We start from the raw sequence: 27,216 nt of genomic DNA, 5'->3' as shown, positions 1-27,216 counted from the left end.
CAGTTCATCAACTGCCCACAGCCACCCGGGCTGATGGTGAAGAAAGACTTTAGTGCGTCCTGTTGTAACAAATGAAAGGCTAATGGAAAGTAACACAGCAGTGTTCATCCTCTGGGAATCTACTGCAGTTCTCAATAATAGTTTGTCAGTCGAACAACTTTATTTAATCATTAGACCGACTGAATCGTATAGATTTATTTTTATTTATTTATTTTAATGAAATGCTGAGGCAAATGTCTAATTGTCTGAGATCTGATGTCAACTAATGTTAGACATGAAATAATATTGTTTGAATGTGTAAAAAATATTTTCTACAGAACGAAAACCAAACTTTTTATAAGAAAACGTTTTCTTCTTAGTCAATTATTGTTGCTATGATAAATTAGTTTTGGCACTACGTTCTTCCTGAGTTTCAGGTAACTATTTGAAATTTGAATTGTATTACTGCAATAAGAATAAAATAAAACATTATTGCATTTTATTCTGGACTCCCAAACCCCCCCCCCCCCCCACCCTTACCCCCACACCCCCACACCCCCACACACACTCACACACTTACTCTAACCACTATATCTAACCCATGATGAAAATAAACTGTGCATTGATATTTTGTTTAGTTCCGTTGCTATAGCGTTGTCAGAAAGTATTTAAGTTATTTAAATAAACATTGCAACGGGTGGCTTGGTGGCGGTGTGCTTTTGTGCTTAATGGAAACAAAGGTAATTCACTCTCTATTTGTATTATATTATATGTATCTATTTGTATGAACTTCGATTATATATATATATATATAATTATCGAAGTTCATGACGTTTTAGACAGTATGTCTTACTTCAACTGGATGCAGTGCAGTAGGCGTTGATGTTCAAATTAGAATTTTATAAATCATTTATACTTTGGCAATGAGAAGGCCTAAATAATTTTGTGTCTTTTAGCCAGTATAAAGGCTCTGTTTACAGTACCAAGGAATGCTGCGGTAGCCGCAGGCATTTATAAAGATGTTTCATGGGATCCCAGTAAGTGGTATAAACCCTATAAAATGTAAATGACCCAGTTACAGCCTTTGTTAGCAGCACAGTTCTTGACCAGCAGACCTTGAGCATGGAATAATAATGTGGAATCTGTCTTTTGCTTTTTACTAAGAATTCACGTGCAGTATAAATTAACAGGAACTTTGGTATCTTTTGGCTTCTTTTATTGTTTTTTTGTCAGACTTATATTTAATATATCCATGATTTAAAAGATTAACTTGAAAAAAAGAAGAAAAACATAAAAATAAAAAAAGCGTATTTTCTTTCAAATGCTAATGACAGTGATTTGGGCTTCATGAAATCTTATCAATAGACACAATGTTTTCTGTCTCCTGTAAAGAGTTCAAGCAAACTGTAGGCAAAAAGCAACTTCATTTATTATTGAAGGGAATCTCAATGCAGTTGTTTCAGGCCTCCACAGCCAGCAGGCAGAACTGGATGAGGAGAAAGGACCACATTATGTTCCAGATGACTGAGCAACAATTTATATACGAGCTCTCCTTTTTACATGAAGAAGAAAAGTAATAACAGCACAGACCCAGGCATTTTGACTCAGTGAAATGCCTGATGACTAATGGGGATAAGCAGGAAATAGCCTTCTGATTGGATGTCTTAATGAGTACATTTTGTACAGAGTTTGGGTTGCAGTTCCCTTTGACCTTTGCTCTTTATTGACCAAACTGACACTTCATTTTTCACATACTTCATATTATGGCTCAACTTTAACATTGCCACTGCCAACCCCCAACCCCCAACCCCCAACCAACCAACGTCTTTTTTTCATCTTGTGGACAACTTGTAAGTAGTTAGGACTGGAAAAACAAGAAGATTGAAATTTGAAACTGTTGTCAGTTTTTACTTTGCAGATTGCCATCAGATCAAAATATAGGCAGATACAGTTTCTCAGTATGAGACAGATAAGAAATCAATGCTATTTTATTTTCAGCTGGTTCAATAAACAACACTACTGGATCATTTTACCTATTGCCCTGTCCAGTGCTGAAATTGTACAGAGAATGAAATGGTACTCACCTGTTGGTATCTGAATTAAACTAGAAAAATAAAACGGAAGACAGCTGTGATAGCTGAAACTTCAGTTTCTATCACTCCAATCATTAGTTGTTTTACATATTAATAAAAACAATTTTTGTATCCAATAATATTCATTTCACAGCTGAGCACATTTCATATTATTTCCTTTCTTGAATTCAGTTACCTCTTTTAAGTTTGAATTTATCCCCAATTCAGATGTTTTTAAAATTAACATTTGGTTTTTAAATTTATAGTTTTAAAGAGTGTATCGTTACTTCTTAAATATTTTATTTAAGGTGTTTGTGTGGTTTTGTCCAGTTTTAAACTGCTCTTTAATTTTTGTTGAGATGTTTTTCATACATAAGGAAATCTTAATCAGTTCTCTTTGATTATAGTAGCAAAATGTGGCTGTGTGTTTGTCTCTCAGTCAGTGTGTTTAGTGTGGGTGTTAACTTTTCTCTTATTGTTGTAAAAATACACACATTCTTTCAATCCCCTTGTTGTCCCTAACAGCAAAATTGGTGTGGTAACTATAAATGTAGCACCAGTGCGAAGTTACTGCTGAATTCCAAGTCAAACCACATTCCCCACTGCCCTTGCCCCTGTCACTGAAACACTGTTGTCCAGTAGCACAGAAAGAACTATCTTTAATTAGTTGGAGTTTCTATGAGTCTAACTGCTTTGAATGATTCATATATGTATGCCCTTGTTTAAGTAGGCTATTCTCAGGGGACTCCTTGTGGTATTATGTCTTGAAACATACTTTTTGTGAGGAACGCACTTTACAGGCCAAAAGAAAACGAATCATTATTATGACCGCAGATCTCAAGCCCTTGACCATTGTAGAACCATTTGCTCTTTTCATTGCACTAGCTGTGGAAGTGCAGATTAAAGATTGCTCTTTGTGTAGTGCAGCAAGCAATGTATTAAAATGATTTCCTGCCAGGAAAAGGCAGGTATCAAGAAAGAAGTGAAATTTCTCTCTTTTGCCGTGTGAGATCAAAAAACAAAAAAGCAACAACGAAAAAAAAAGTGGTTAACAAAGGTTGTTAGATATGCATCGCAAATTACCAAGACCATTTGTGAACTGCATTTTATAAGCCAAGTATAACAGTTCTTACAGGTTCTGCATTTTTATCCATTCAAGTTAGCTTTTACTGTGGTATTCAGAAAAATATTACAGTGCATAGTTTAGGCTCTGACAAGGCTATGGTTTAATTGTCAGCTGTTTAGTTTATTCAGGAAGACCTGTGTGTGCTGCATATTAGATATTTTAATTTAAATTGCCTGCACTTGTGTAGCAGAGAATGCTATGTTTTGCATTGCATTTCTCTGTTTTTTTTTTTTTGCACTCTACAGTTGGCCTATACAGTTAATATATTCTTGGCATTGCTGTCCACTTTTGCTGCTTGTCGTGACAGCCTCACAGTCAAAAAGTGCTTACCTTTTAATGTTCAACAACCTTAAAATAAAGCCTGTATAATTTACTAACAGGGAGGAGAAAATATATTTTAACCAGCTAGAGTGCTGTTGTCATTAGCCAACATCGACTGATGGCAGTTTGTCACAAACTACGAAGGTCAGCCAGACAGTAGAAGCTTCAGCATGCCTTTGATTGACCTTTACTGCTGCTATTATCATGTGATTGGCTTTAGTTCAACATGACCCTCATCCGAGTTTAGACAGGACATCAGTCAGTGTTGGGCTATACATTTATAAAAAATAAAAATAAAATGCTTGCATCATAGATCCTGCCATTCCCCAGTTCCCTGTTTAGCTAAGACAGAGTTTAATTGAAAGTATTGCTTACCAGACTGGAAGAATGTACCATCCTTAAAGCCTGATACAACCACTGTTTTCTAGCACAATTTTTAAGTCATTTTTTAGTTTTAAAGCTGTTGTTTGCGTACACCATAAATCAATTTGCATTAGATATATTTATAACGTTGAGGAAATTTGTACTTGTCAGATTCCACCTTTCTGTTTCTTTTCAATTAGATGCTGGCATGCATGCAGTCAGCACAGTGTGACATTATCTATGTTTTTGTTACGCATCTCTAGTTTGCATAGTAATTTGGTTATATCAAAGCATAATAGCTGATAAAAGTTATGTGGTTTGATATTGGCATCACTAAAGCATCTCCAGCTGGAGAGAGGATTCCTGCTGTTTTTCTTTGAATTGAGAAGAAACGAGAGGCATCCAGCCTAGAGTAATAAAATTACAGCTTTTTAAGTGAAGACTTTAATATTTCTCTGCAAATGCAAACCTTGTTGTTTTGGAAATATTGATGTGTACAATGTGAGAACACAAGCAAGAGCTTTAAAGGTACTCATTTTTCAGACAGCTGTTTTGTAAATCTTAATAAGCGCACATGAAACGTCAGATGGGTATTAATATATATTGCCACTGTACCTCTTAACAGAGAGATTTTAAAACAGGATTTTTTGATTACCTGGAAATGGCCTCTTTGCCGATGATAGCTTCCAAGTCACCTGTTTAACAGTCTCTGTGTGTATTGCCCAATTGAATACCAGTAGCAATGTATCATAAGATAAACGAAAATGCAAGTATTTGTTGACCTTGGCTTTTTTTGTGTGTTACTACAAGTTATTGGAGTTGATGGCTCTATTGCTGTATTGCTGATAAGGTTTATAAGTATAAGTATAAATGGGAAATGTTTTTGTTCCCAGAGGAAAAGAGACAGTTTGATTCTGGGAACTGGACACAGACTAGAACCCTCTGCCAAATGTGTCTTGGTCACCTGCATTTTGGTCGTGTGGGAAAAAAAACCCAAAAGCAAACAAAACCATTTATCACTGTCCTGTTTTTCCAATTACTTCCTTAATTTCACATTTATGGTTTTTGTTTATCACTGTGAATCCAATATAGATAGCAATAGTAATAAAATGTTAATGATAAACGGTCATTCAGTTTGTCTAGTTGTCTTGTTTTTTGGCATTAGTTTTAATCATTGAAAGATGTAGCATTCCTTTGATTGAAATAACATTTATAAAAATATAAATGCCTTATTTTATTCTTTTGTCTGTGTGATATTTAAAAAATATATATTGTGTTAAGCTTGGCTCTTAATTCACCATTTTAAACCCAATTTAATGTAACATTTTTATTAGTTATTATTTTTAACAATGACATTAGTGTAAATGTTGGGGTGGGCTATCATCATATATAGATTTGAGAAATGTAAAATACAATAGTTAGGCTGAAGAAATAATTTGGCACAATGACTGTTGATTATTGAAAATCTGAGACATTTCTTTCAAAGAAACTCTCAGCTACACTGAGTAGATTCTTCCTGACACTGATATTTCCTGTGGTGAAATGTTGTCAGAGGCATCTTACTTTTTCAACATGCTGCTTTTAAATGCATGGAAATTACATTAATACATTACCAGCATGCTTTTTAAAGTCAGCATTTATTCCATAAATTACATATAATTAACATATCTGGTTTATGTTTTATTAATTAACCTGTATCTTGGAACGTAAAGCATATATTAAACCTTCATTAGGTTTCCGCTTCATAGTGAGAATTCATTTTAATATAATGATGTGATGAAAAAGACAATGAAAACCACAAAATACTATATATATATATATATATAGATAGATAGATAGATAGATAGATAGATAGATAGATAGATAGATAGATAGATAGATAGGCCAGAATTGATCAGACAATTTATGAGAATGCATTTTTGTGAATTACTTTTTACACTTTTCTGATTGATTTCAATTTTGGTTGAAATTCCTTCTGTTCTCTTTGAACCCCAGTTTGTAATCTATATACTTAAGGTTTATAGGTATTTGACAGAAATCAGTGCAGCTCATCACTTGATTGTCACAATAGATTACATCTTGTGATAAAGAACTGAATGAATGTTACTCAACAACCACAGAAAGGCATAGGGGCCCTGGGGAACTCAATCAGATACACGTTAGCCAACTTTTCAAGAAAAGCCTGATAGAACTCAGAGAGATATGCTATCTGTGTAACTTAGTGACTGACATTAAGGAGGTTTCGGAACCCTGTGGCAGCAGTACAATATAAGTAAATACAGAGTTAACTCTTTGCTTAGGCCTTGCTTTTGTTTGTCTATGTGTATCACTGACCCCCCTGCTTTATTTAAGAGATTGATAAAGAGACTCGCAAAGGTGGGGTCGCAGCAACAGTGTCTTCAAGAACATTCTTTTCTGAGTTAAATCCTAGCCTGTAACTGTTGTTGTTCAAACATTCCTTTTTGTCTTATTTTAACAGATAAGTTGCATTTAAAACCCATGCAAAAATGAAGCGTTAATCGTGAATTAACAGTCCAAAGTTTGTATTTTTTTTTTACATTGTTATGGTAACCTTTTTTTTTTTAATGACAACTGCAAATACATATGAATTCCTGTTACCCCTGTCATTCATTCTGAACTCAGTTCATGTTGAATTTAAAAGCTACCCCAACGTTATTACTGTGTTATTTTATTTGAATTCAGATGAGTGATTGTAAAGCATTGCCATTACTACTGTGTGAATGATCTCCTGAGGCCTTTTTTGATCAGTATTTTTTTTCCATGTAGTGAATTACAATCTATAGAATATATTTTAGAAATACAGCTAGATAACCAGCTTTCAGTGTCTCATGGCAGCAGGGTTTTTATTAGGAGTATCACTCTACTCTGAGTCAAGCTTAAAGCACAAACAGCATTGTGCTAATTTTAGCTTCCAAAGAGGATGAAGATAAATAGCCTGCTGCTACTTCACCATATGCTATCCTGCCGATAATATTCAAAGTGAGGAATATTTTCATGGAGATTATTATTGTTTCAGTTGGTGGAAATTCACTAGACTTATAAGGAGCAATTAATTAATTTGAAATAACACAGTACACTTTTCGTTAAGTCGTTGAATCGAGGAGATTTTCTTTCTCTTTTTTTATCTAGGCTTTATTGACTTTCTAAGGAACCTTTTAAGTATGGGTATATAGTTAATCTCATTCATTTTTTGTCCTTTTTTAACATGTAAATCTGAAAACCTGAATAAGAATGAAGCTCCCTCTCTTGAACTGAAATAATTCAATTTAGATACGTTAGATACTCTTTTGAAAAGACTATTATGCAAGGAGCCTAACAAAGAGCTGAAGAATTTACCAAACCTGTTTTAAAATGACATTGCAGAAAGCCTATTTCATGCAGGCAAACACCACTAAAGCTCCATATTTGGGGAATTTAGCTTCTTCTACAGTTTCAGCTAAAAGTCTTTGACCTTTTTATTTGTCACTGAGACCACTTCACACGGAGGGTATTATTTGTTCCTGCTAAACTGAGAAAACAATCTTCTGTGGACAGTGCGTTTGCAGATGGAGTTGCAATCCTAGGAGGGACTGGGTGGAAGCTTTGTGTTAGCAACTGGCGAAAGGCTTGACCTGTGGGTGACCCTGGTCAAACAAATCCCCCAACTGAAGCAGTCCCTTTTGACATGGATACCTGTTGAGTCGGGTTAGTCAAAGAGATAAAGCCAGTCCAGCTGACCTCTCAAAGTTTACAAAACCATACTAAGCAATTCTTACAAAAAAGTACTGTGAATTAACAAAAGATTAAAATAAATTAAAAAAAAAAAATGCTGTAACTTTGTTAGGGCTCAAGTTTTAATCAAGCATAATAATGTTTTTTTTTTGTTTGTTTTTATGAAGAAATGTACACATTTTAAGTGGGGACTTGATCTCCAGCACAGCTCATGCAGTTGATAAAAATGGGCTTGGTTCCACAGATGAAAACAGTTGATAAGTGTGAAGATAAAAGGCCTGGCAACCAGAGATGCCATATCTACTCTTGAGCTGTCACTGCTCTTTATTTTTATAGGGATTGTCACAGGAACAAATACAACCGAGTAAATAAAAGCAAAACAACGGCGTTGGTCCATATCATGGCAGCACACATGGCTTGCAAGTCAGCTTTGACAGGAAGCTGGAAAGGGCCAGTTCCATACCATTTCCATTGCATCTTTATCTCCCTCAGCCAGCTCCATACCATTTCCATTGCATCTTTATCTCCCCCACTCATTGTTCAGAAGTAAGAACCTAAAGCCTTCCCTTCCCAAGTAAAAGCTTCCTGTTGCCTATACTTTAAAATTGGTATTAAGAAAAAAAACACGCATACACAGCCACAGAATATGGCTTGCTCCAAAAACGCTGTTGCAGTAATTATGCTCTAACAGAGACAATTGAAATAATCATACTAGTCATTTTAATACACACAAGAAAATGCAGTTTTACGATATTAAATGCTAAGTAGGTGTTAAAGGTGACAGATGGTGTAGAATACAAAACTGCTTGTGTTGTGCCGTGTACACGATCCTATACCTAGTTATCTTTTCTGATCCATCAGCTACCTTCTCAGTTAGCTGTACACATCCAATGTACTATACTATTCCTTAGGTGTCAACCTCAATTAAACAAAAGCTCTGGAAATGATGAGAGCTATTATTGGCAGCTTAAGTGCTCTTGTATAATCAACTGTAGTTGAGCAAAACAGTACAGATATGCAGCTATAGGGAAAATCCTGGCATATTAAGCTGGCTTATTTTTTACCTGTGTCATTTAGATAACTACCATGTGGAACATTGTCTGCCAGAAGCTGATACCGGATTCTGCCAAGTCAATGCCCATGTTTGCACTACTGCCCCACCTCCACTTTTAGCTGAATGTCAATATTTCACCATTTCTAATAACCATGCGCAAAAATAAATAAATAAATAAATAAATAAAATAACCATGTGCAAATAATGCCTGAGATTTCAAATCTCGCGCTTCAAGTGAGTAGAACACGCTGTGCAGTACAGTAGTTACTCTGTGCATTGATTGAATAAATTGTAAGCACTTTTCATTTTGGATCGACAATACAGACTCTTTTTTTATGAAGATTTAAAATTACATTACAGTGGACTTACGCAGCACCCTATTTTCAAGCAAACCGTTTACTTTGTATTGCACCATTTAATAAATGTTAACTGCATTTATTGATTCAGCATAACTGTGTGCTGTGCCTTTTGAATTTTAAACATGCCTAATTCTAAACATAATCTATCTAGATAATGTTAAAAATATTACAGTAATATTGCTTGTTTTTTTGCCCCTTTCTTGAGTCAACACCCCACCCCAAGTTTTGACATAACATCAACTCTGTGCCCCTGGGGCGCTGACTCGGCAGAATCTGGTAATTAAATCTAGTTTGGTAAACTACAGAGCAGTATGAACAGGGTTTGCACAATGTCTCTATAAATTTAACAAATGGTTTCTGGAAAATTGTGAATAAATGCAACCACAGAGTACATGAAGAAGTGTTGTTTTAGACCTACTATGACCCCGTTCACGCCACTGTGCTGGCCCAGGGCCGCCGCATATTTAGGTCTGCAACCCCATTCACATTTGTGGTTTAAGGCGCATTTGCGCGTTCACATATGTGAATGAAAAGCAGGCCTAAAATGCGGCGAATTGCTTTTTTTTTTCTTAATGGAACCGGGATATACAGTAATCCTTGACTTGTAGCAGATGTTTCTTAACACTATATATATATATATATATATATATATATATATATATATATATATATATATATATATATATATTTAATGCAGCACAGTAGCAATGTTATGGTATATATTAAGAAAACTATATATTATTGACTATTTTGACTTAATGCTATGGTGCATCAACGATCTTAACATTTGTGAATGAGAACAGTATTTTATGTGTGTGTAAAAGCAAGCAACTAAAATAAATGATTGGTATTTTAATGTAAAGACTCACACTTCTATAGCTATGTATATCATTGCATGCAAAATAAACAGTGGTGGTTGAATATGCCAAGTTGCTGCATTATTGATCATTATTGAGATCCACAGTCCTGCAGTTTTTATATTTATTGCTTAGTTACTAAATAAGAGGAAGAAAAGGTAATTGTGACAAATTAAGCTTAGTTATGAATGCAGTGCAACTCCTATATTATGTGATTGAAACAACCTGAAAGTTAACACGCTAGATTTTTTAAAATTTAATATTGTTATAATTGAAGTTGTAGAATATAGAAGTAATTGCCATTCAATATTGATCCACTGCCATCTTGGCTAGCAGAGCATTCACCTTTCTATTTACCTTTTGCATGAGTAGGAGTATGGAGTACTGAGCGACATAACCAAACTGGTCGTGATACGAAAAGGCGGCCCTAAGTCTGCTTTGCATTCATATATATATAAAGGCCGGCCCTGGTCCTGGATTGCAGGCCCTGGGCAACATAGAAACAGTGGCCTAAGTCTAGGCTGGCCCTGGGCTGCCTTTTCTTTTTTGGAGTGTTCACATATAAGAAAAGGCGGCCCTGAGCCGCCTTAAATCACAAGTGTGAATGGGGTCTATGTCTATACTTTTTTCTTGTGTAAAACAATATCACAGATTATATTTAATTGTGTCAAGGCATGCATATCAGCAGCATGGACATCCGCAGATAGGTGCAAGGAGGGACACATGCCCTCCAGAATCCGAATTTACAAAAAAAAAAAAATAGTTGCACAGTGTTTTTCAGGAAAAAGAATAGACTGATCTTTAGATCTGTGTTGCATTTTTTTTTAATGTATATTCAGTTAGGTTTTTTTTTTTTAATAAGCTAACTATGAGGCACACAGATATAGAGAACATTTTTGAATTCCTAAAAACTGATTCCTTGTAGGAAATCTGTGTGCTGACTGAGTGCTTTTTACTTCATATAATTCATTATATCTTAATATTTTGCCAGAAACATGCATTTTTATATTTTGTTTCAAAGAATAGATGTAAAGAAATGTTTTAAAGCTATTTTTCATAGAATTCCAAAGAAAGCATACAAATTTATATATTTAAAAAAAAAAGTTTTTTTTCTAAGATTTCTATGCAAAAACCAATGAGGAATGTCCTTGCTAAAGTTCACAAAACAAAATTCAATGTACAGTCATCTTTTTCAGACGAAAAAAAATGGTTAAAAGCAAATATGTAAATAGATACAATGCACTCTGTTTATAAGAATCACATCCGTCCCGGATGTTTTGATTCTTATAAGCGGTTGATTCTTAAAAGCAGACAGATATGATCACTGTGGTGCAGAACCAAACTTAGTATGAGAATAAGAGCTTGTTCCCTGGCTGCAGTGTAATGGGTTGACCACTAGATGTCACGAGTTCTCGAATGTATGCACGCCCATGAAAAATCCACAGCTGCTTTCCTTAACGAATAATGGATTATAGTCAATTGGTTAACTGCTTGTTAAAGTTAATGACACCTCGATAGAAAGGGCTTAGCCGACAGCTTTGTGTTGGAGGTATAGAGGCGTAAGGAAACAGAAGTAACAAAAAGAAACCAAAACTTCAGTAAGAGATCTAGTGTTTGTTCCACATGAAATACTGTTAGTTGGCGCTCCAGCTGAGAGCTAGGTTTATTTTGTTTGTTTTATTAGCGGTTGTTTTGCCACCGCAGTGTAAGAAAAATAAAACCAACACCGGTTTAAAACTGTAAATCAAGACTCCTCCTGATAATTTACACTGTCCTTTGCCACTCTGTCGCATTACAATTAGCAAAAGTGTGCCATCAGCAATTAAATACAGTATACAGAAGTCAATGGTGCTCAATCACTGAGGACAATACGTCAAAACAAGTCCTTGTTGTTAAGCAACTTGTTATATGATCGCGATTATGTGTACTCAAGTCTGCAGAATCCTATTTTACTACAGTGTACTTGAGAAGCGATTGTCTCGTGAGGGTGCCTAGTTTAACTGCCATGCGGTGTTACGTGTAATGGCCATTGAATTAAAATGACATTACAGTACAGTATTTTACTGTCAGGAGGACTACCACTGCATTTAAGCATCTGTGGTTTTCTTATTTTCTGTTGCGATACAAATCTCACAGTTTTTCATTAAGCGGAGCTGCAAAGCTCTGCAGTCCCCCCCCCTCCACCCCCCCCTTCTCCTCCTCACCGCGCCGCAATCCCACTCCCTCTACATGCATGCCACCCAATAACACTGCTGTACTCAGTATGTATTCATTGAACATGTATTCACTTTATTGAAACACATTTTCACTAACAGAGAACACAAAAAACATATCTGCACAATGCAGTGGCGCAGTCACGTTTGACTACAAACGCTGTGCACGTGCCTAATCACGCAAGATGTGATCAAATTCAAATTCAAAAACAGCTTTATTGGTTGTACACGTCATTGCACTTGATCAAGTACAGTATTACATGTAGTCAGTTTGCCCCCGAAATGATTCTTATAAGTGGCTTGCTTGATTCTTACAAGCAGAGTATTTTACATTGGTTGGTATAGGAATGATTTTGTCCCAATGGTTTTGATCACTATATGATGTTGATTATTATATCAGTGATTCTTATAAATGAAGTGCACTGTATTGGTCTTGTTAAAATGCATTACCCTAAGATTTGACCTTTGACCTTTTTTGGTCTCAGAATGCATATAAAATGACTGAATTGTTAGTAATTTACTTCACACATCTTAAATAATAAATAGTGACAAAAACCAAAAATATCAATCTGTGTTATTTTTAAACCTTAACTGTCTCAGTTAGTGTTACGCAGTAGTACAGAGGAGTCATCTACGGGTGATGATATCATGTTTTTGAAAGCTATAGGAAAGCACACTAAGCTGATCAAAAGCATAACAAGCTGGCTGTCGAGAGATTCTTGGGCAGGACCTTTTTTTTCCGCTGGCGGGAAATAACTTGTGCGTTCAGTGTGCAGACTACAGGGAGAGAAAGGCAGCGCGACATTAAAGAACTCACACATTCAAACAACCAGGAGCGCAAAGAAACCCGGATCAGTAAGGTACCTTATTACTAATTAGATTAAAGAATGTTACTCTGTATTTCTTGTCGTTCATTAGTCTGAATTTGATAATCAGAGTCAATATGGAGGCTAGGGTTACCATTGTTAATTGCCGTTTGGGTATGAGCTACTCTCTTAAAGCTCCACTGTGCGCATTTTTTTTTTGTAATTTACTCCTTCGCAGGATACGATTTCTGAGCATCTATATTTCAATAAAATTATAAACAGAACCCCCCCAGGCAACCCTATTGGAGGCACATTTACAGTATTGGTTTTCATCAGATTTTAGCTTAAGTCTGAGTTATTAATGTAAATGAGGCTTAGAAGAATTATTATGCAATACAAAACCACATTACCCGACTACTTTTAAACACCTTGCCCCCCCCCCCCATAATAATTCTGTTGGTGCTCATGACCAGCAGTATAATATAAATGACTAAGTTGATGACACAGTGAGGTGTTTATTATTGTCTTATATTGCAGGTTACTTCAGTTGTTAGTTCTCACAGCACCTTTGCATTGCCTCTGATAAGACAAGTGAACTGTTTTACACTTATTTACCTGTTAAAAAGGTCTTGCATCATCATTTTCAGAATGCATTAGAATAGCATGTCTAAAGTATGTCAGGGTTCAGTCATGCTCTGGCAAGCTGCCCTCTCTCCCTCCCAAAAAAGTTTAAAGCCCAGATGGTGACATACAGGGCTTGAAGAAAAATGCCTGTGATATGTAGCCAATGGGCAACTTGTAATATATAAAAGCTGGATCTCTGTTACACGTCAGTTTCTGTCAAAACTGGCAAGACAGCAGACCTGACAGACTTTGAGGGCTGATTGTAGGTGGTTGGTAGCATAAAATATAAAGTACAATGTCAAATCTGTGCTGTCCTGGCTGCCCTACTGTTAACTGTGTTATGGCAGGTATGTCTAATGTTTTGTCCAACTTCTGTATTTGAACGGCATAAGCCTTCTGTCTTTCATGGACCACTCTTGGATAAAAATCAATAGGTGCAGAATAAAGGTGCTCAACATGAAAGGATACGTTGAAGGCCTACCTACCATTTGACCATTATTCTGTACCCCATAGCCGCTGACAAAGAATAAAAGTGGAAGAAAAACTGGGGGTTTAACTCTTTTTTACCCTCAGTCTCATTTTTTTGTATTTTTTAGCTCAATGCATTCTTGAATATATTGTGATTATTGGCAAAAGTGGATATTTTCAAAGCACCTTCAAAGCGGCACTAATTAATTAACATTTTCTTAGTGGGATTTAAGGACACTTAATCCGTATATAGCACACATGTATTTATTCTCTAGCCACAACTATGAGGCTAGCACATTTTTACCATGGAAAACAAATCAACAAAAAAAAAGATATCCCTTTACCTGCAGTGCAAAGTCAATACAATAGATCTAAGGCTTGGTACAGTATATGTGCTACAGCATTATAAGATATACTATTTGTAAGCAAAATTGTTCCAATGCTATTTGTTTAGAATATCTGAGAAGCAGTATCATTAGGAATATAAACCAAATTCTTTTAATAAAATGTTACTAGATATTTGTAAACATTTTAAACTGTTTTACTGATGATAATAATTAACAATAAATATCACAGCCAAATTTATTTTTTAAAAGAAAGGATACACATTTAGAAGGCAACTAGCATTTAATATGAACATAAATATTAGTAGATATTCATATAGACTTTTCTTTGAGAAGCTAAAATGACAGGAAAAGTGTCTATACTTGACATATTGTTTTACTGACAGCACATGTCATTAGTCTGAAGCTTAGAGACAGAGGAAAGGGGTCGATTATATACATATATATATATATATATATATATATATATATATATATATTTTTTTTTTTATCTGTTCGTACTCATAAATGTTGTTGCCTGTTGCACATTTTTCCACTTAAAATGTGTTTCCAAATTTGAGTTTTACTTTTACTTCAGAAATTCTTATGAGTTTTGAGTTTTTTGGAAAGAGGAGGGGGGGACCTGTGACCTAAGTGAAGGGAACCCCTACTAACATGGCCATTCTGATCCATTGAAAGGTTTGAATACAATAAGTGCTGCTTTATCTTTTTTTTTTAGTTGAAAGGAACAAAATGCCGGGGTGTGCTTTAATGGGCAACTGGGACATTTGAGCTGTGTGTGTTTGAAATCTAAGCACTTGACAGCCCGGGAGATACCACAGGTCACCTGCCTTACTCCACAGGGATAGGCCTTAGGCCTTGCAAGAATTGTCCATAGATGAAGTGTAGTTTAAAATCCCTTCTCTACTGGAAGGCTCTCTCCACTAGACCATAGCCTATACAATTTAGTAAAACAGTGATTAAAAATGTTTGAAAGGGCAAGTAGCTGTGATGAAAGCTTTGACAGCTTGACTTATAGTTTGTGGCTTGAAAATTGAAATCTGGAGCCAAGGGTCCTTTTGAGGTAGTTACAGCTTTTTTGTCTGAAAATAAATATAAGATTAAATAAATAAATAAAATGTATTAAAAAAAAAAAAAGAAAATAATAAATGGCTTCTTGCAGTGATTTTGTGTACATCCCCAGCAATCTGACAAGCAATGAATCTGCTTCAGTGAGCTGAAAGGCCGTTCCACTAATTTGTGAGGGAGCAGAAAAATAGCTGGCACCTTTCGATTTCATGTGCAAAAAACAAAGAAACAGGTATTGCCAATTAAAGTGCCATTTTTGTTAACAATCAGATCATAACGGATTACCCTAAATGCTTCTGATAATGTCACGGAACGCCTTGAGAGGGAACGTGAGTGGTGTTTTTCTTTGCAGTCAGGGGTGATCTGAGAGGAGCTGGCCCATCCTCTGTGACAACGATTCTGCGAGTGTTAACCTAATTTCTACATAGGGGCGTTGCATCAGTGTGTCAGGGTCATAAAAATCCTTGTGTATACTCTCTCCATAAATAGCCGCAGGGCATCTCACAAGGCCTCTGGCCTCCCTAAGTCACTGGCCTGCTTTTTAATTGCCACACAGACTCTGTGACACATGAGCAGATAATATGACATTTTTAGTTCTTGTCACTAGCAAAACCACAACATCCCTTGTACTAGTTGCTAAGAAGCTGTCACGACCCATTAGCAGTTGTCCAAAGTTGCCCTATGGCATTTCCTCATGACATCAGCAAAACATGCATAAATCACCCAGTGGAGCCCGCTGCTGTACTAATGAGGCTGTAAGCTTGTTTATGGACTAGCATCATTTTTATGATTATTTCCACCTTTTCAGCCTGCCTTCATAATTTGCCTTTATTTGGTGGCGGGAGAAGTCAACTCCTGAAACACAGTCGCTGCTGACATTTTATAAATGTGGCTTATAGCTGCTGCCATATGCCTAGCCTGACGCTTTCCAAGTTAGTTCATTGAAGTTAAAAAAAGAAAGAAATTAGCCCCAGACCTCACAGAGGTGATCACTATCAAATTTCAGCGAAAATGGAAATGCCAATAAAATTTATGGCTTACACTTTCCTTCAGGGTTTAAGCCTGCAGCGGTCAACCTTTAGTAAAAATATTGGGAAAATGAGGTTAAACATTTTAATAATAAAGAGGGGGAGAAAAAGCTACAGAGTGCAAACAAAATCGCTTGCCTTAGACACAAGATCTTGTCTCTCCTAATATCCAGTCTTTCCTCCTCTGTTTCAATAACTCACATGGGACAAGACCAGAGTTTATTGTTTTAGGCTTTCCCGAACATGCACTGGTCTTTACACCGGATTGAAAGCATTTGCTTCCAATGAAAATCTTGTCTTAGATTACAAACCAGAAGTGTAATATCCCTCCCAGATGGGAGTAGGGTAGCTCTATTTACCTAAAAACAGTAGGAAGAACAAACTACATTAAGCCAAGGCTGTTTTTGGCTTGAGCTAATGATGTAACAGAAACTTGTTATTTGGGTGCGGGGGGTGGTGGGTCTGAGGATTGGGGGAGGAGGGTTAGGTCACTTCCACAGTGAGTGAGTGCATGGAAGCAGGCCCTTGCTTAAAAGCTTTCTCTATTGTATCTACATACGTCTTCACTTACACAATTCTGTTTCTAGGGCTGATTCTTTCTTACAGCAGGAGAAAACAGGAAAGGCTGTGGTGAGTGTGTTATATGGAATGTAGAAAGCCTTTTCCTCTCCTAATGGTGTATATAATGCAGGTGCCCTGAAGGCTTGCTTTCAGGAATTCTTTTGCCTGAGGTAATGGGAAGCAAATGCTTTTTTTTTAAGGCCTTGATTATTCTATTGATGCACAAAGCTGGAAAAAAATTCATCTCCACTGGATCACAGCAGATATTTCCATAAATTATCAATGAATGCTCGTCAGACAGGTGGTGGGTGTTGCCTGCTAAATGAAACCAGAGGAGTTTAGGAGCAGACAGGGTTAAAATATGAATATCTGGGCTTAGAGAAGTGAATGGCATTAGGTTTTGAAGTGCTTTATATTTAATCAATAAATAACTGTACGGGTATCCAGTTCTTTGGCTGGTTAGTCTTCCTGTTGAAGACAGAAAAGTAGGTTAGCCCACAGAAATGTTAAATGCCGTTGAGTCGTTTCTTTGCTCATGTTTCTTTTATGACTTATTATTTTATATGGTAAATTGCATCTTCTTTGTATAAAGGCCTTTCAATTCTAGGCTCTTGGAGAATTTCTGAGTCATAGCTATATAGAATGCTTATAATAATTGTGGTTATAAATTAAGAATGTACATGGCCTATATTCATTAAATGCACAGTAGACTAATAGATAGATTAAGTGCTGTGTCTAGTTCAAAAACACTGAGCTTTCAACCCTGTTTTACCAATTTTGTTTAACCGCCTCGAGTGCTCACAGATTGCAATAAGAACCTTTACAAAATGCTTGATTGTAATGCTACAGTTTGTTCTTTTTATCATCTTTTTGTATTTGTATACAACTCCCCCACATTCACTGGTGATGGTCTTGTATAATAAATAATGATTATTGCTGTTATATATTGGTTTCTTGGGTTTCAATGCAAGAGTTCAATGTGGCCTGTAAGTTCTTTTTAGGCAACAGCTCAATAACTGTAATACAGAAACATTCCACACAATGCAGGTTTCAGGATTTGATTTGATATGGCTTGAGAACCTGTTATAAGAAAGTAATTTCTAGTCCTGTGTTCATTGGCACTCTGTTGTGATTTGAAAACTAAATGCAAACAAATGTCCCTGAATGTTTTGACAGGTGATGGTTTGGACAACAGCGTTGCTTCACCCAGCACAGGAGACGATGATGACCCCGACAAGGAGAAAAAGCGCAATAAAAAACGAGGAATCTTTCCCAAAGTAGCTACAAATATCATGAGGGCCTGGCTATTCCAGCACCTCACAGTAAGTGAACTGTCATTCTCATCATTCCCACTGAGTAGCTGCTGCTTCCACCATGTTTTCTTAATAACAGAAAATGTTCAGGAATATCCTAATTTTAGCACAGTTTTCACTGATGTATTTATTTATCAAGGCGAGTACATTTAAAAACAGGATCCACAATTACAAGGGGGTCGTGGCAAGATAACACAAACAGACAGCAGCAGTCACAAGCAAACACAAGGACATTATTACACAACACACACACTCACCCCCCCCCCACACACACACATCTAGACACACACACACACACAGACACACCAGTAGTTGAGTAGATAAACAGTGAAATTATGAAAACTACTGCACTTAGTTCTAAGCATTATCAGCTATCATCCACAATAGACCTTACCACACTTTAATCAAATCATGGTAATGTTTATCTTTGAAGCAGAATATGTTTGAAGCCAAACAGTTTAACTGCTGGGGGTAGGAGTTAAAGAGACTAAAATAATTGAAAAGTCTTTTTTTTACCTTTTTTATTATTATTATTTATTATTATTTGTTTATTTAGCAGACGCCTTTATCCAAGGCGACTTACAGAGACTAGGGTGTGTGAACTATGCATCAGCTGCAGAGTCACTTACAATTACGTCTCACCCGAAAGACGGAGCACAAGAAGGTGAAGTGACTTGCTCAGGGTCACACAATGAGTCAGTGGCTGAGGTGGGATTTGAACCGGGGACCTCCTGGTTACAAGCCCTTTTCTTTAACCACTGGACCACACAGCCAGTGGTTAAAGAAAAGGGCTTGTAACCACTTTACCACTTTATAGTATCTTAATATTTTAGTACAGTGTGACCAATACAATATATACATGCTAAAGACCTATCAGATGTTATAGTATGCAGAACCAAAATCTGCTGAAGGGATGAGTGCCACAACAGTCTAAAGGTGACCTGACTATGTGGATGTGTGAGCATAATGCATGATGTCATTTTGGAAAATCTATCTAAGCTGAATTCATTGGGATTCTAACGTTTGCAAAGGATATTGCGAAATGTGACAGTTCTAAGATGAATGGTTTCTGTTTTCATTCTAAAGGCCAAGGACCGTGGTGATACTGGCAGTAGGAACCATAATGAATTGGTCTGATCTGCTGCCCTATTCTAATGAAAGTATTGTCACTTTCTGAGGCTCCAAGTCATACCACTGTAATCTGAACTGTGGATGAAATACCATTGTACATTCAGACCTTCATGTTGTCACACAAATAGTTTGTAAAATTGAATAGCAGTTTAGGATCTGTGTGCATGTTGTTTGTATTACATGCTGGGATATCTGGGCATATGAGTTTAATGAAAAAGGATAATTTACATCACTGGATTGTTCTATACTAATCAAAGCATCATTGAATAATCCTAGCATTATCCAAAGCTGACTAAAGTTTAAAGTAGCGGCACAGCAAAATGTGAAATAATTTAATGCTAAAGACCCAGTGAGGAACTGTTTTGTAAATGCATAACCCTTTGAAATTCAAACAGAAGGCATTTGTGATTTAGCTCAGTTGCTATACACATATCTCAGGGTATGCAGTAATATATGCACACATGCATATTTGAAATTGCCTTTCAATGCCTTAATGTGATAGGTGATTATATAAATACATTCATTATACATTACTACATTTCACAGTTGCTGATTAGTGTCTACAGTAGAAAAAAGAAACATAATATGGACTATTTCAGCTTTTTCAAGCACAGCTAATTGAATATTTTTAATTGTTTGAATGCTTTTATAGTAATGTTTAAGTAAACAGCAGCACCAGTTATTTAATAAGTGTACCTAATGACTGAGAAGTATGACTAGCAGTTTTGTCATAAGTCATAAGCTTTCTAAGTAAAATGCAGATGTAAAGAGACGTGATTTGTCGCGTCAATGAGATTAAATAACTAAATTAGATTTTAGCATTACAGTATAATAAGGTTTTGAGTACTAAAACCGTACCTGGATTACACCAACAAATACAATGTGGCAACTGTGCTGTCAAACTATATTAATGATGTTCATTTTCCTAAAATATTTGTTGGTAGTAATTGAAATAAAAATAGTTTTTTTTTTTTTTTTTCAACAATCACATGTTTGTTTGGGGATTTAATACTCAATTTACACTACTGAAAACATGATTGTCATTCAATAGAAACATTCAGTCAAACTTTACAGATCTGCAGTGTATACAGATGTTTAACGATAAGGCTATATAGACACAGTCCTAATGCCAATGCAATGGTGTGCTCCTCAGCATGGGATTTTGAAAAACTGTAAAATGGGGAAATAGCATGGGTCATAAAGCAGCCCTGTTCATTTTTCTTGAATCCACATTTTAGTCTCTTTTCCGTAAGGCCAGGCTTGTGCTGTCTGGGTAAGTGTTTACACGGTTAGAAAAATGTGCAGTATCAGTAGGAAGTGTCAGTATGTGTGCTGTTAGAAATGTTATAAAGTCCTACAGTTTTTACAACAGGGCATCTGAGGAATTCAACCCGGCTCAAAGTGTGAGTGTGAAACTAGGCATTACCATGACATGGAAAGTGGGTGCTTTGCTGTGTTCAGGAGCTCATGGAGTCATTTTCATTCAGGGAGGGGTGGGTATGTGGGGTTTACCAAGCCCACACAAAGAACTATGAGCCATTGTTTAGAATTCATTAGCAGACTAAGTATGCCTCGAATTAGTTACTACAGGTCCATTCCAGACAGTTTTTAGTGTTTGTTTTGAATTAATTAAAAAAAAAAAAAAAAAAAAACGCTTGGAAATAGATTAATGGAATGATCTTTATGGCATATGGATAATATTTGAAAATAAAGGTGCCAGCTTCATTCTGGGTAAATGCATGTTTAGAAAGAAAAGCCACAACCCAACCATTGTAGTTTGATGTTGATTTTGTTTATCCTCATTGTTTTTGGTTTGCTTCGTCTTAACAATAAAGGCGTAATTGTGGCAGGCGTCCTAAGGAGAAGTGGGATTCTTTTTTTTCTGGTTTCTCTTGCATGTAATTGGAGGTTTTTATCCTCTCTTGTTTTCCCCCCCTCTTCGCAATTGGGTATTTTCTTGTTTAATTTAACAAGAAATGAGTAGTAAATGAAAGCCATTGCCCGAAATCCCACTGTGACTGTGTTTTGCACTTGGCTCCCCAATGAAAAGGCAATTTGTGAAATTATGTGATAGAGTAATTAGATGAAACCCAGGCTTCAGACTGTTGCCATGCAGACGTTGTGAGGGCTTGCTGGAACAACAGATTATTACTCTGGCAAGCTGGCTCATTGCTTCTCCCTTTATTTGTAAACAGAATATTTAGCGTCTGAATGCAAAAGGAGCCCGCAATCACAGCTTGTAAAAATAAACCACAGCAGAGCTTTTAGAATATTTTACAGAGTGTTCATGTAAAAATTGAACTGGAAGGCAGAATCCTTGTTAATGCAATTAGGAGCTAATATGCCACCCTTTACACACAGATGCAATAATGCTTGGATAGTTATTTTCCCTGGAAGTACATTAGACAAACCTCAATGCAGCAGTTCTTGAACAGAAACAGGTGTGAAAACTTCCATAATTTATTTTTGCATTATAAACTAACTAATTGAAGGGAAATATCTATCAAAAAATTCTAAATTGAAGAACTGGCAATGGGCAGTTGCCCTTTAGGTATTGATGGGTTTTTAATGCTTAAGTAATTTCAGTCAAAACTAGGAAAAATCTATCAGGTTAAAGAGTCTTTGTTTTTCCTCATAGAATTTAGGACAGAATAACAGATGTTCAGGCACATGACCCTGCTGTGAATTAATGCTTTGAAAACTATGTGTATAGGATTTTTGTTTTTGCTTGATAATTTTCAATATTGAATTCACATAATAATATATGAATGAGGGAGGTAATTATGCTGTGAGTGAATGCTTTGTGTGCCTGGTGATAAGGCTGATGTTACATTTTGTCAGCTTGATCAAAGGTAATTGTAAAACAAGCCAGGCTTCTAAATAAGATCTATCAAAACTGTTATTTTTGCAGTTATCTTTTATTATATGATGTATTTTCATGTGTGACAGGATAGCATCACGACCCAAGCTGTTATCAGCAGGAAGAGAGACTCAGAGACAAGGCAGCTGCAGTTTAAGCACTAGAGTGCACATTTAATAAACAAAACAACAAATAAACAGGCACAAGGGCCAAAATAAAAGGTTCAAACAAAAAAGAATAAACACTTGTGTGCTGGGCATTCTCTTTCACTTTACAAAAACCACAACACAAACTAACAAAGGATTTCTGTCTCTTATATACACGTGGCCACTCCCCAATTAACACCAATTATGTAACTGGGGAATGGCCACACCTGTGATTGCTGGCAGGGACAGATTTAACCCCATTCCTGCCAACCTTACATTCCCACCATACACACCCTTCACACGGGCTTCCGCCCTGCCACACCATGGCATTTCTATTCTTGGTCAAAATAATGTACCCATCTATATTTCTATTTCTTTTGTGATGCTGAATGTAGATAATTCAAGTTGAAGAAGTAAGATGAAATAAACTAATCTAAAAGATAGTGATACAAAACCATGGTTGAGTCAAACACTGTCATTCTGTCATTTGAGTGCTGTTTATAGCGCAATACAATTTTTGACATTTAAAAAAAACTGGAACATTTCTGTTAGGCTTATTATGAGTATATTTTAGTATTCACGACGGATGAGAAAAAACGTCCTAAAAGCTGTCAGGCCTGAGCTGTGTAATGCGGTACTTAGTGATGACAGAACCTTGTCAGTTACCCCCATCCAGTCCCATTGCTATGGTGACAATGCACCATGATGAAAGTTATTATTAAGGTTCGGACAGCATAGCTGGTGGTTACTGTAGCCGCAAGCCTGCTTGTTGTCATGTATTAGAGTCAATAGCCTTTGGTATTAGAAAATAACCAAATCTCTAATGACGAGGACACAAAAACTGCTGTGTGAGACACAAGTTACGGTTTATTTGCCGTCGTTGCTTCCAGCATGGCAAATACATACATCAGTGGTCATTAGCTGTCATAAAATGTGTGTCCCTCCTAGCTTTGGCATCTGGGTTATTAAATCAGTTCAGTGACACAAAACTCTGAAGTTTCTAAAGTTCTTTCAAGATGTTTTCATCTTTTTATCAGCTGATACTACTCAAACTTTGTCAACTCAGCCGTCACATTGGTGTGTTTCAAGGATTCTGGTAAACTAACATGCCTAGTTTCTTTGACTGCTTGTCATAGAAATGCTACTTTCAGAAATGTGAGCATGGTACAGTTAGTGGAACGAGGGAGCCTCTTGAACTACCTCGTCAAAATGTCCAGGCCATTAAGGGTCAAGGGTAACCAAGGCTTCAAATGCCATTAGTCATTGGTTGTTTATTGCTGGAGCCCCAGAATGTCAGCACACGGTCACCCACGGCAACCTGGGCAAGGCATTCTGTCATGGGCTTGGCAGGGAGCCCACTTCTCATACTTCCACATCACATTTATAACATGGTTGCTCACAGCTCATGGGACTTAAATTCCATAAACTTGAAAATAGAAATAAAAATGCAGAGACTTCCAGGGAAAGTTCAAAACTAGCTTGCTCCTTCTGTGTATACATGCACTGTATTGAATGTATATACATATGACAAGAAAAAAGCCATTCCTATTAATATTTATACATTTAATTTAGCAGCCTAAGGTCTTTAATTATTACTTAATTTTGTCTTAGAAGCCTTACAGTATTTTCCATAGGTTAGCCTGCAGACTGAGCCAATTATGCAGTAGAAGTTTGACTGCCTTTTGTTTTGAAGAGATTGAGGAACATTTGGAAGTAATGAGTTTATGCCTATTAAAAGATACTGGCAAAAGGGTGCAGCTGAGACAATTCATCTACTTGAGTTCCCCGTTGAGCTCTGGTGCATCCCAGTCTCACACCTTGGAGTGAAAACATCATCAATTACAAGGCTGACAGGCCCCTGGGACCCTGTGTAAGAAGCTCATTGGGGGTAGTCTTTGTGGACCAAAATAACCACCGGCATTCAGCAGCATTCATCACTTTCAACCCTCACAGGCGGCCTGAATAAACGGCAGGGTGTATTATCAGAGACCGAATTAAAGAAAGGATTGGCATCAACCAGCTTGATGTGGGAAACTAGGATTGCCGCTGCTGTCAGTCCGACAAGTTTGCATGTAAAGGAATCCTTACAATGATTGATCATAGCGGATACTTCCAATCTGGCTGACCTACTGTAAGCAGAGTTTAAAAAATAAATCTTTTGTAACTAGTTGAAAAGGGAAGTGGAGTTACTTTTTTAACGTTCCTAAAGGGCATTTCAAGTGCAATTCTTGTAACGTTTAAACTGCTGAAATCTACAGAAGCAACACATTTATTTCAGTGTATTATGTGCTTTTAAATATAAGGCTGATCAGCTTCTCATGCAAATATTAAGAAGGTCTGTACCATTGGAAATGTTTAACTTCAGCTATAATTTAGAATCTTTTTTTCTCTATAGGTGCATACAGATTGACAAGATTGGAGGCGTTACCCTAGCCATGCCTTCTCTACATAATCTAAGCCTCGGGGTCTCGGTAATGTGGTTTAATAGGGTTATCCAAATAAACAGAGATTCTGTGAAAGCCTTTATCTCGGAGCTGGCACTAGTTCTCACTCTGTTGTGCCTTTTTCATTAACAGCTGCATATGAAGAGTTGTCAGGAGTTAGCGGCAGCTGATAACCTTTGTATGGTAGTTTAGTTAAAAGTTATTAGATTTACAGCAGCAGACAAACATTACCATGTCTAGTAGGTGCTAAACAGCAGTAGGCTTTTATTGGGGGTTCAGTAATTTGTAAATCCAATAAAAATTATACCTCACAGACATGGCAAACTCCGGGTGTGGTTATTGTAGGAAAGCTATGACAAAAATAGTCAGTATAGTTGTGTAAACTTGTCTAAAGAAAAACGTGCCCCTGCGTGATGAGTCCCATGAGGAGAAATGTCATTACAGTATCAGAATGCCAGCTCTTGGCTATTTGGCTATCGCTGGCATTTCTGCCCTTCTCTTTTGGATTCCCATTTTGGCATGCGCTTCATTTCACAATGCATAAAGGTGAGGGTTATTTCTAGGACAGATAATTGAACGTTAATACTCGTTGACATTGTCGTTTGAATGTGTCAGCCTGACAGGCCTGATGTGCTTATATCTGCTGATTGGCTGTGGACAAAGGCTAGGTTTGTCAGCTCAGACCTGGGGCCTCATGGCAGTAGAGCCATGGATGATGCAGCCATTGATCATGAGATGCCATCTTGGGGTGACACGTTTTCTAAAAATGCTCTGTATGGTGGTTCTTGTGGTCTAGGGCTTAGTAAATATCAGGCACTACAAAGCATTCTTTCAGTGACTGCTATATCTCTGTCTTAAACTAGTGCTTAAGTATATACTGTATATACACTGTATACTATGTGTATGGAGGACAACATATACCGTAAAACTTCAATTAAACGCCTCCAGCGTTTATTTACAATATTTGCCAGCAGACACGGCGATTATTTGAGACCCGGCAATTATTTGAAGTTTTACAGTAACATGCAAGTCTTGACTAATTATCATTATGTAATTTCTGCACAATCTTTTCATGGCCCTTGAAATCAGAAGCATAAGACTATTAATTATATATATATATATATATATATATATATATATATATATATATATATATATATATGTGACAATATATGGTAGAGTTTGGCATTACATTGTTTTTAGGGTGAGCATGAAGAAAACAATAACTGCTGTTTTAGAAGAAAGTTATACACTCAGTCATTAACACAAATGACGTTGACAAAGATACATTAATTGATTTTATGCCATTATCCATAAGTTCGTAAATTGTTTAATGGATCTCATCTCACGGCTGTGTTGAATCCTAGACCCTTTTAAGATGCCTTTATCTTTGTTCCCATTGATTGCTCCACAGCAAAACAATGGACACCACCATATGGGAATATTAACTCCCAATGTCTTTCGTATTCTTCTAAGTAGCATCTAAAGTAAGCATGTATTGAATTATTAAATATGTATTATATGTGCCTTTGAATTAATGGACCCTTGTTTTCTGATATATTAATTTCACCATGTTCTTTTTGAAAGGGCAAAGGGGGAGAATCATATTACAGGTATTAGAGAAAGCATTTTGATGTTTTAAATCACATAACTAATGTACTATCTTTGCACATTTCAGCTGGACACCTTCTTGGTAGATGAACACTTTACTAGCAATTGCAAACTAACTGAATATTAATCTAAATTACATATTTTTCTTGGGTTGCTTTTTAGAGCATGGTCGAGGCTGCATTGAAGGCTAAGCTTTTTTCTATTCAGATATCTGCTTAATATTTTAATAGAGGCACTGGGAAAACAAGAGCATTAAAAGGCAGCTTGCTTGTTTGTTGCACCAGATAAAATCATTGATTTGTAAAGAGCTACACTGATGGGAAAGCAGTGTTAGAAGACATTGTTCTTTTTGGAGTTTGAACCTTCTCAGGTTGAGGGAAAGGACATCATCATATAGCAGTTCAGTGTGTTTCTTTTCTCAGAATGTACGGGGCATAAGGGAGCAATTGCAAAATACTTTTACCTACTTTTTAACTTTTTTTCCATCCTCAGGATACTTTTATTTTCCCTGTGGACCCTTCATATGAACATTAATTAAAATAGTGAGGGCGAAAGGGTAATTATGATAATAATATAATAATATCAGCAGGTTATTAGAATTTTCTGTGGTCCTGAAATTGCTTCCTTCAAGTATCGCATTTCAGAGGTATTAACTAAAGTTAAAGCTCAGGACTCGGCAGCAGGGTGTGAGATTGTAACCGAATTCCCATGGTTTCGAATGTGCGTTGTGTTTATG

At 36.5% G+C, this 27,216-nt stretch overlaps 1 protein-coding gene across 2 annotated transcripts in view; it reads left to right on the top strand.

Annotated features, from left to right (window-relative positions):
- The window catches only part of LOC117411041 (homeobox protein Meis1), a 70,534-nt gene that overhangs the window by 18,984 nt on the left and 24,334 nt on the right, over positions 1–27,216 (top strand). For both annotated transcript variants that reach the window (XM_034018066.3, XM_034018068.3), the window contains exon 8: positions 18,152–18,297. In XM_034018066.3, coding sequence (XP_033873957.1) covers positions 18,152–18,297 — 146 coding nt within the window. The remainder of the gene's footprint in view (positions 1–18,151; positions 18,298–27,216) is intronic.

The sequence above is a fragment of the Acipenser ruthenus genome, chromosome 6, assembly GCF_902713425.1.
Source record: "Acipenser ruthenus chromosome 6, fAciRut3.2 maternal haplotype, whole genome shotgun sequence".
Lineage (NCBI taxonomy): Eukaryota > Metazoa > Chordata > Actinopteri > Acipenseriformes > Acipenseridae > Acipenser > Acipenser ruthenus.
This window is presented reverse-complemented; position numbering and strand designations above follow the sequence as displayed.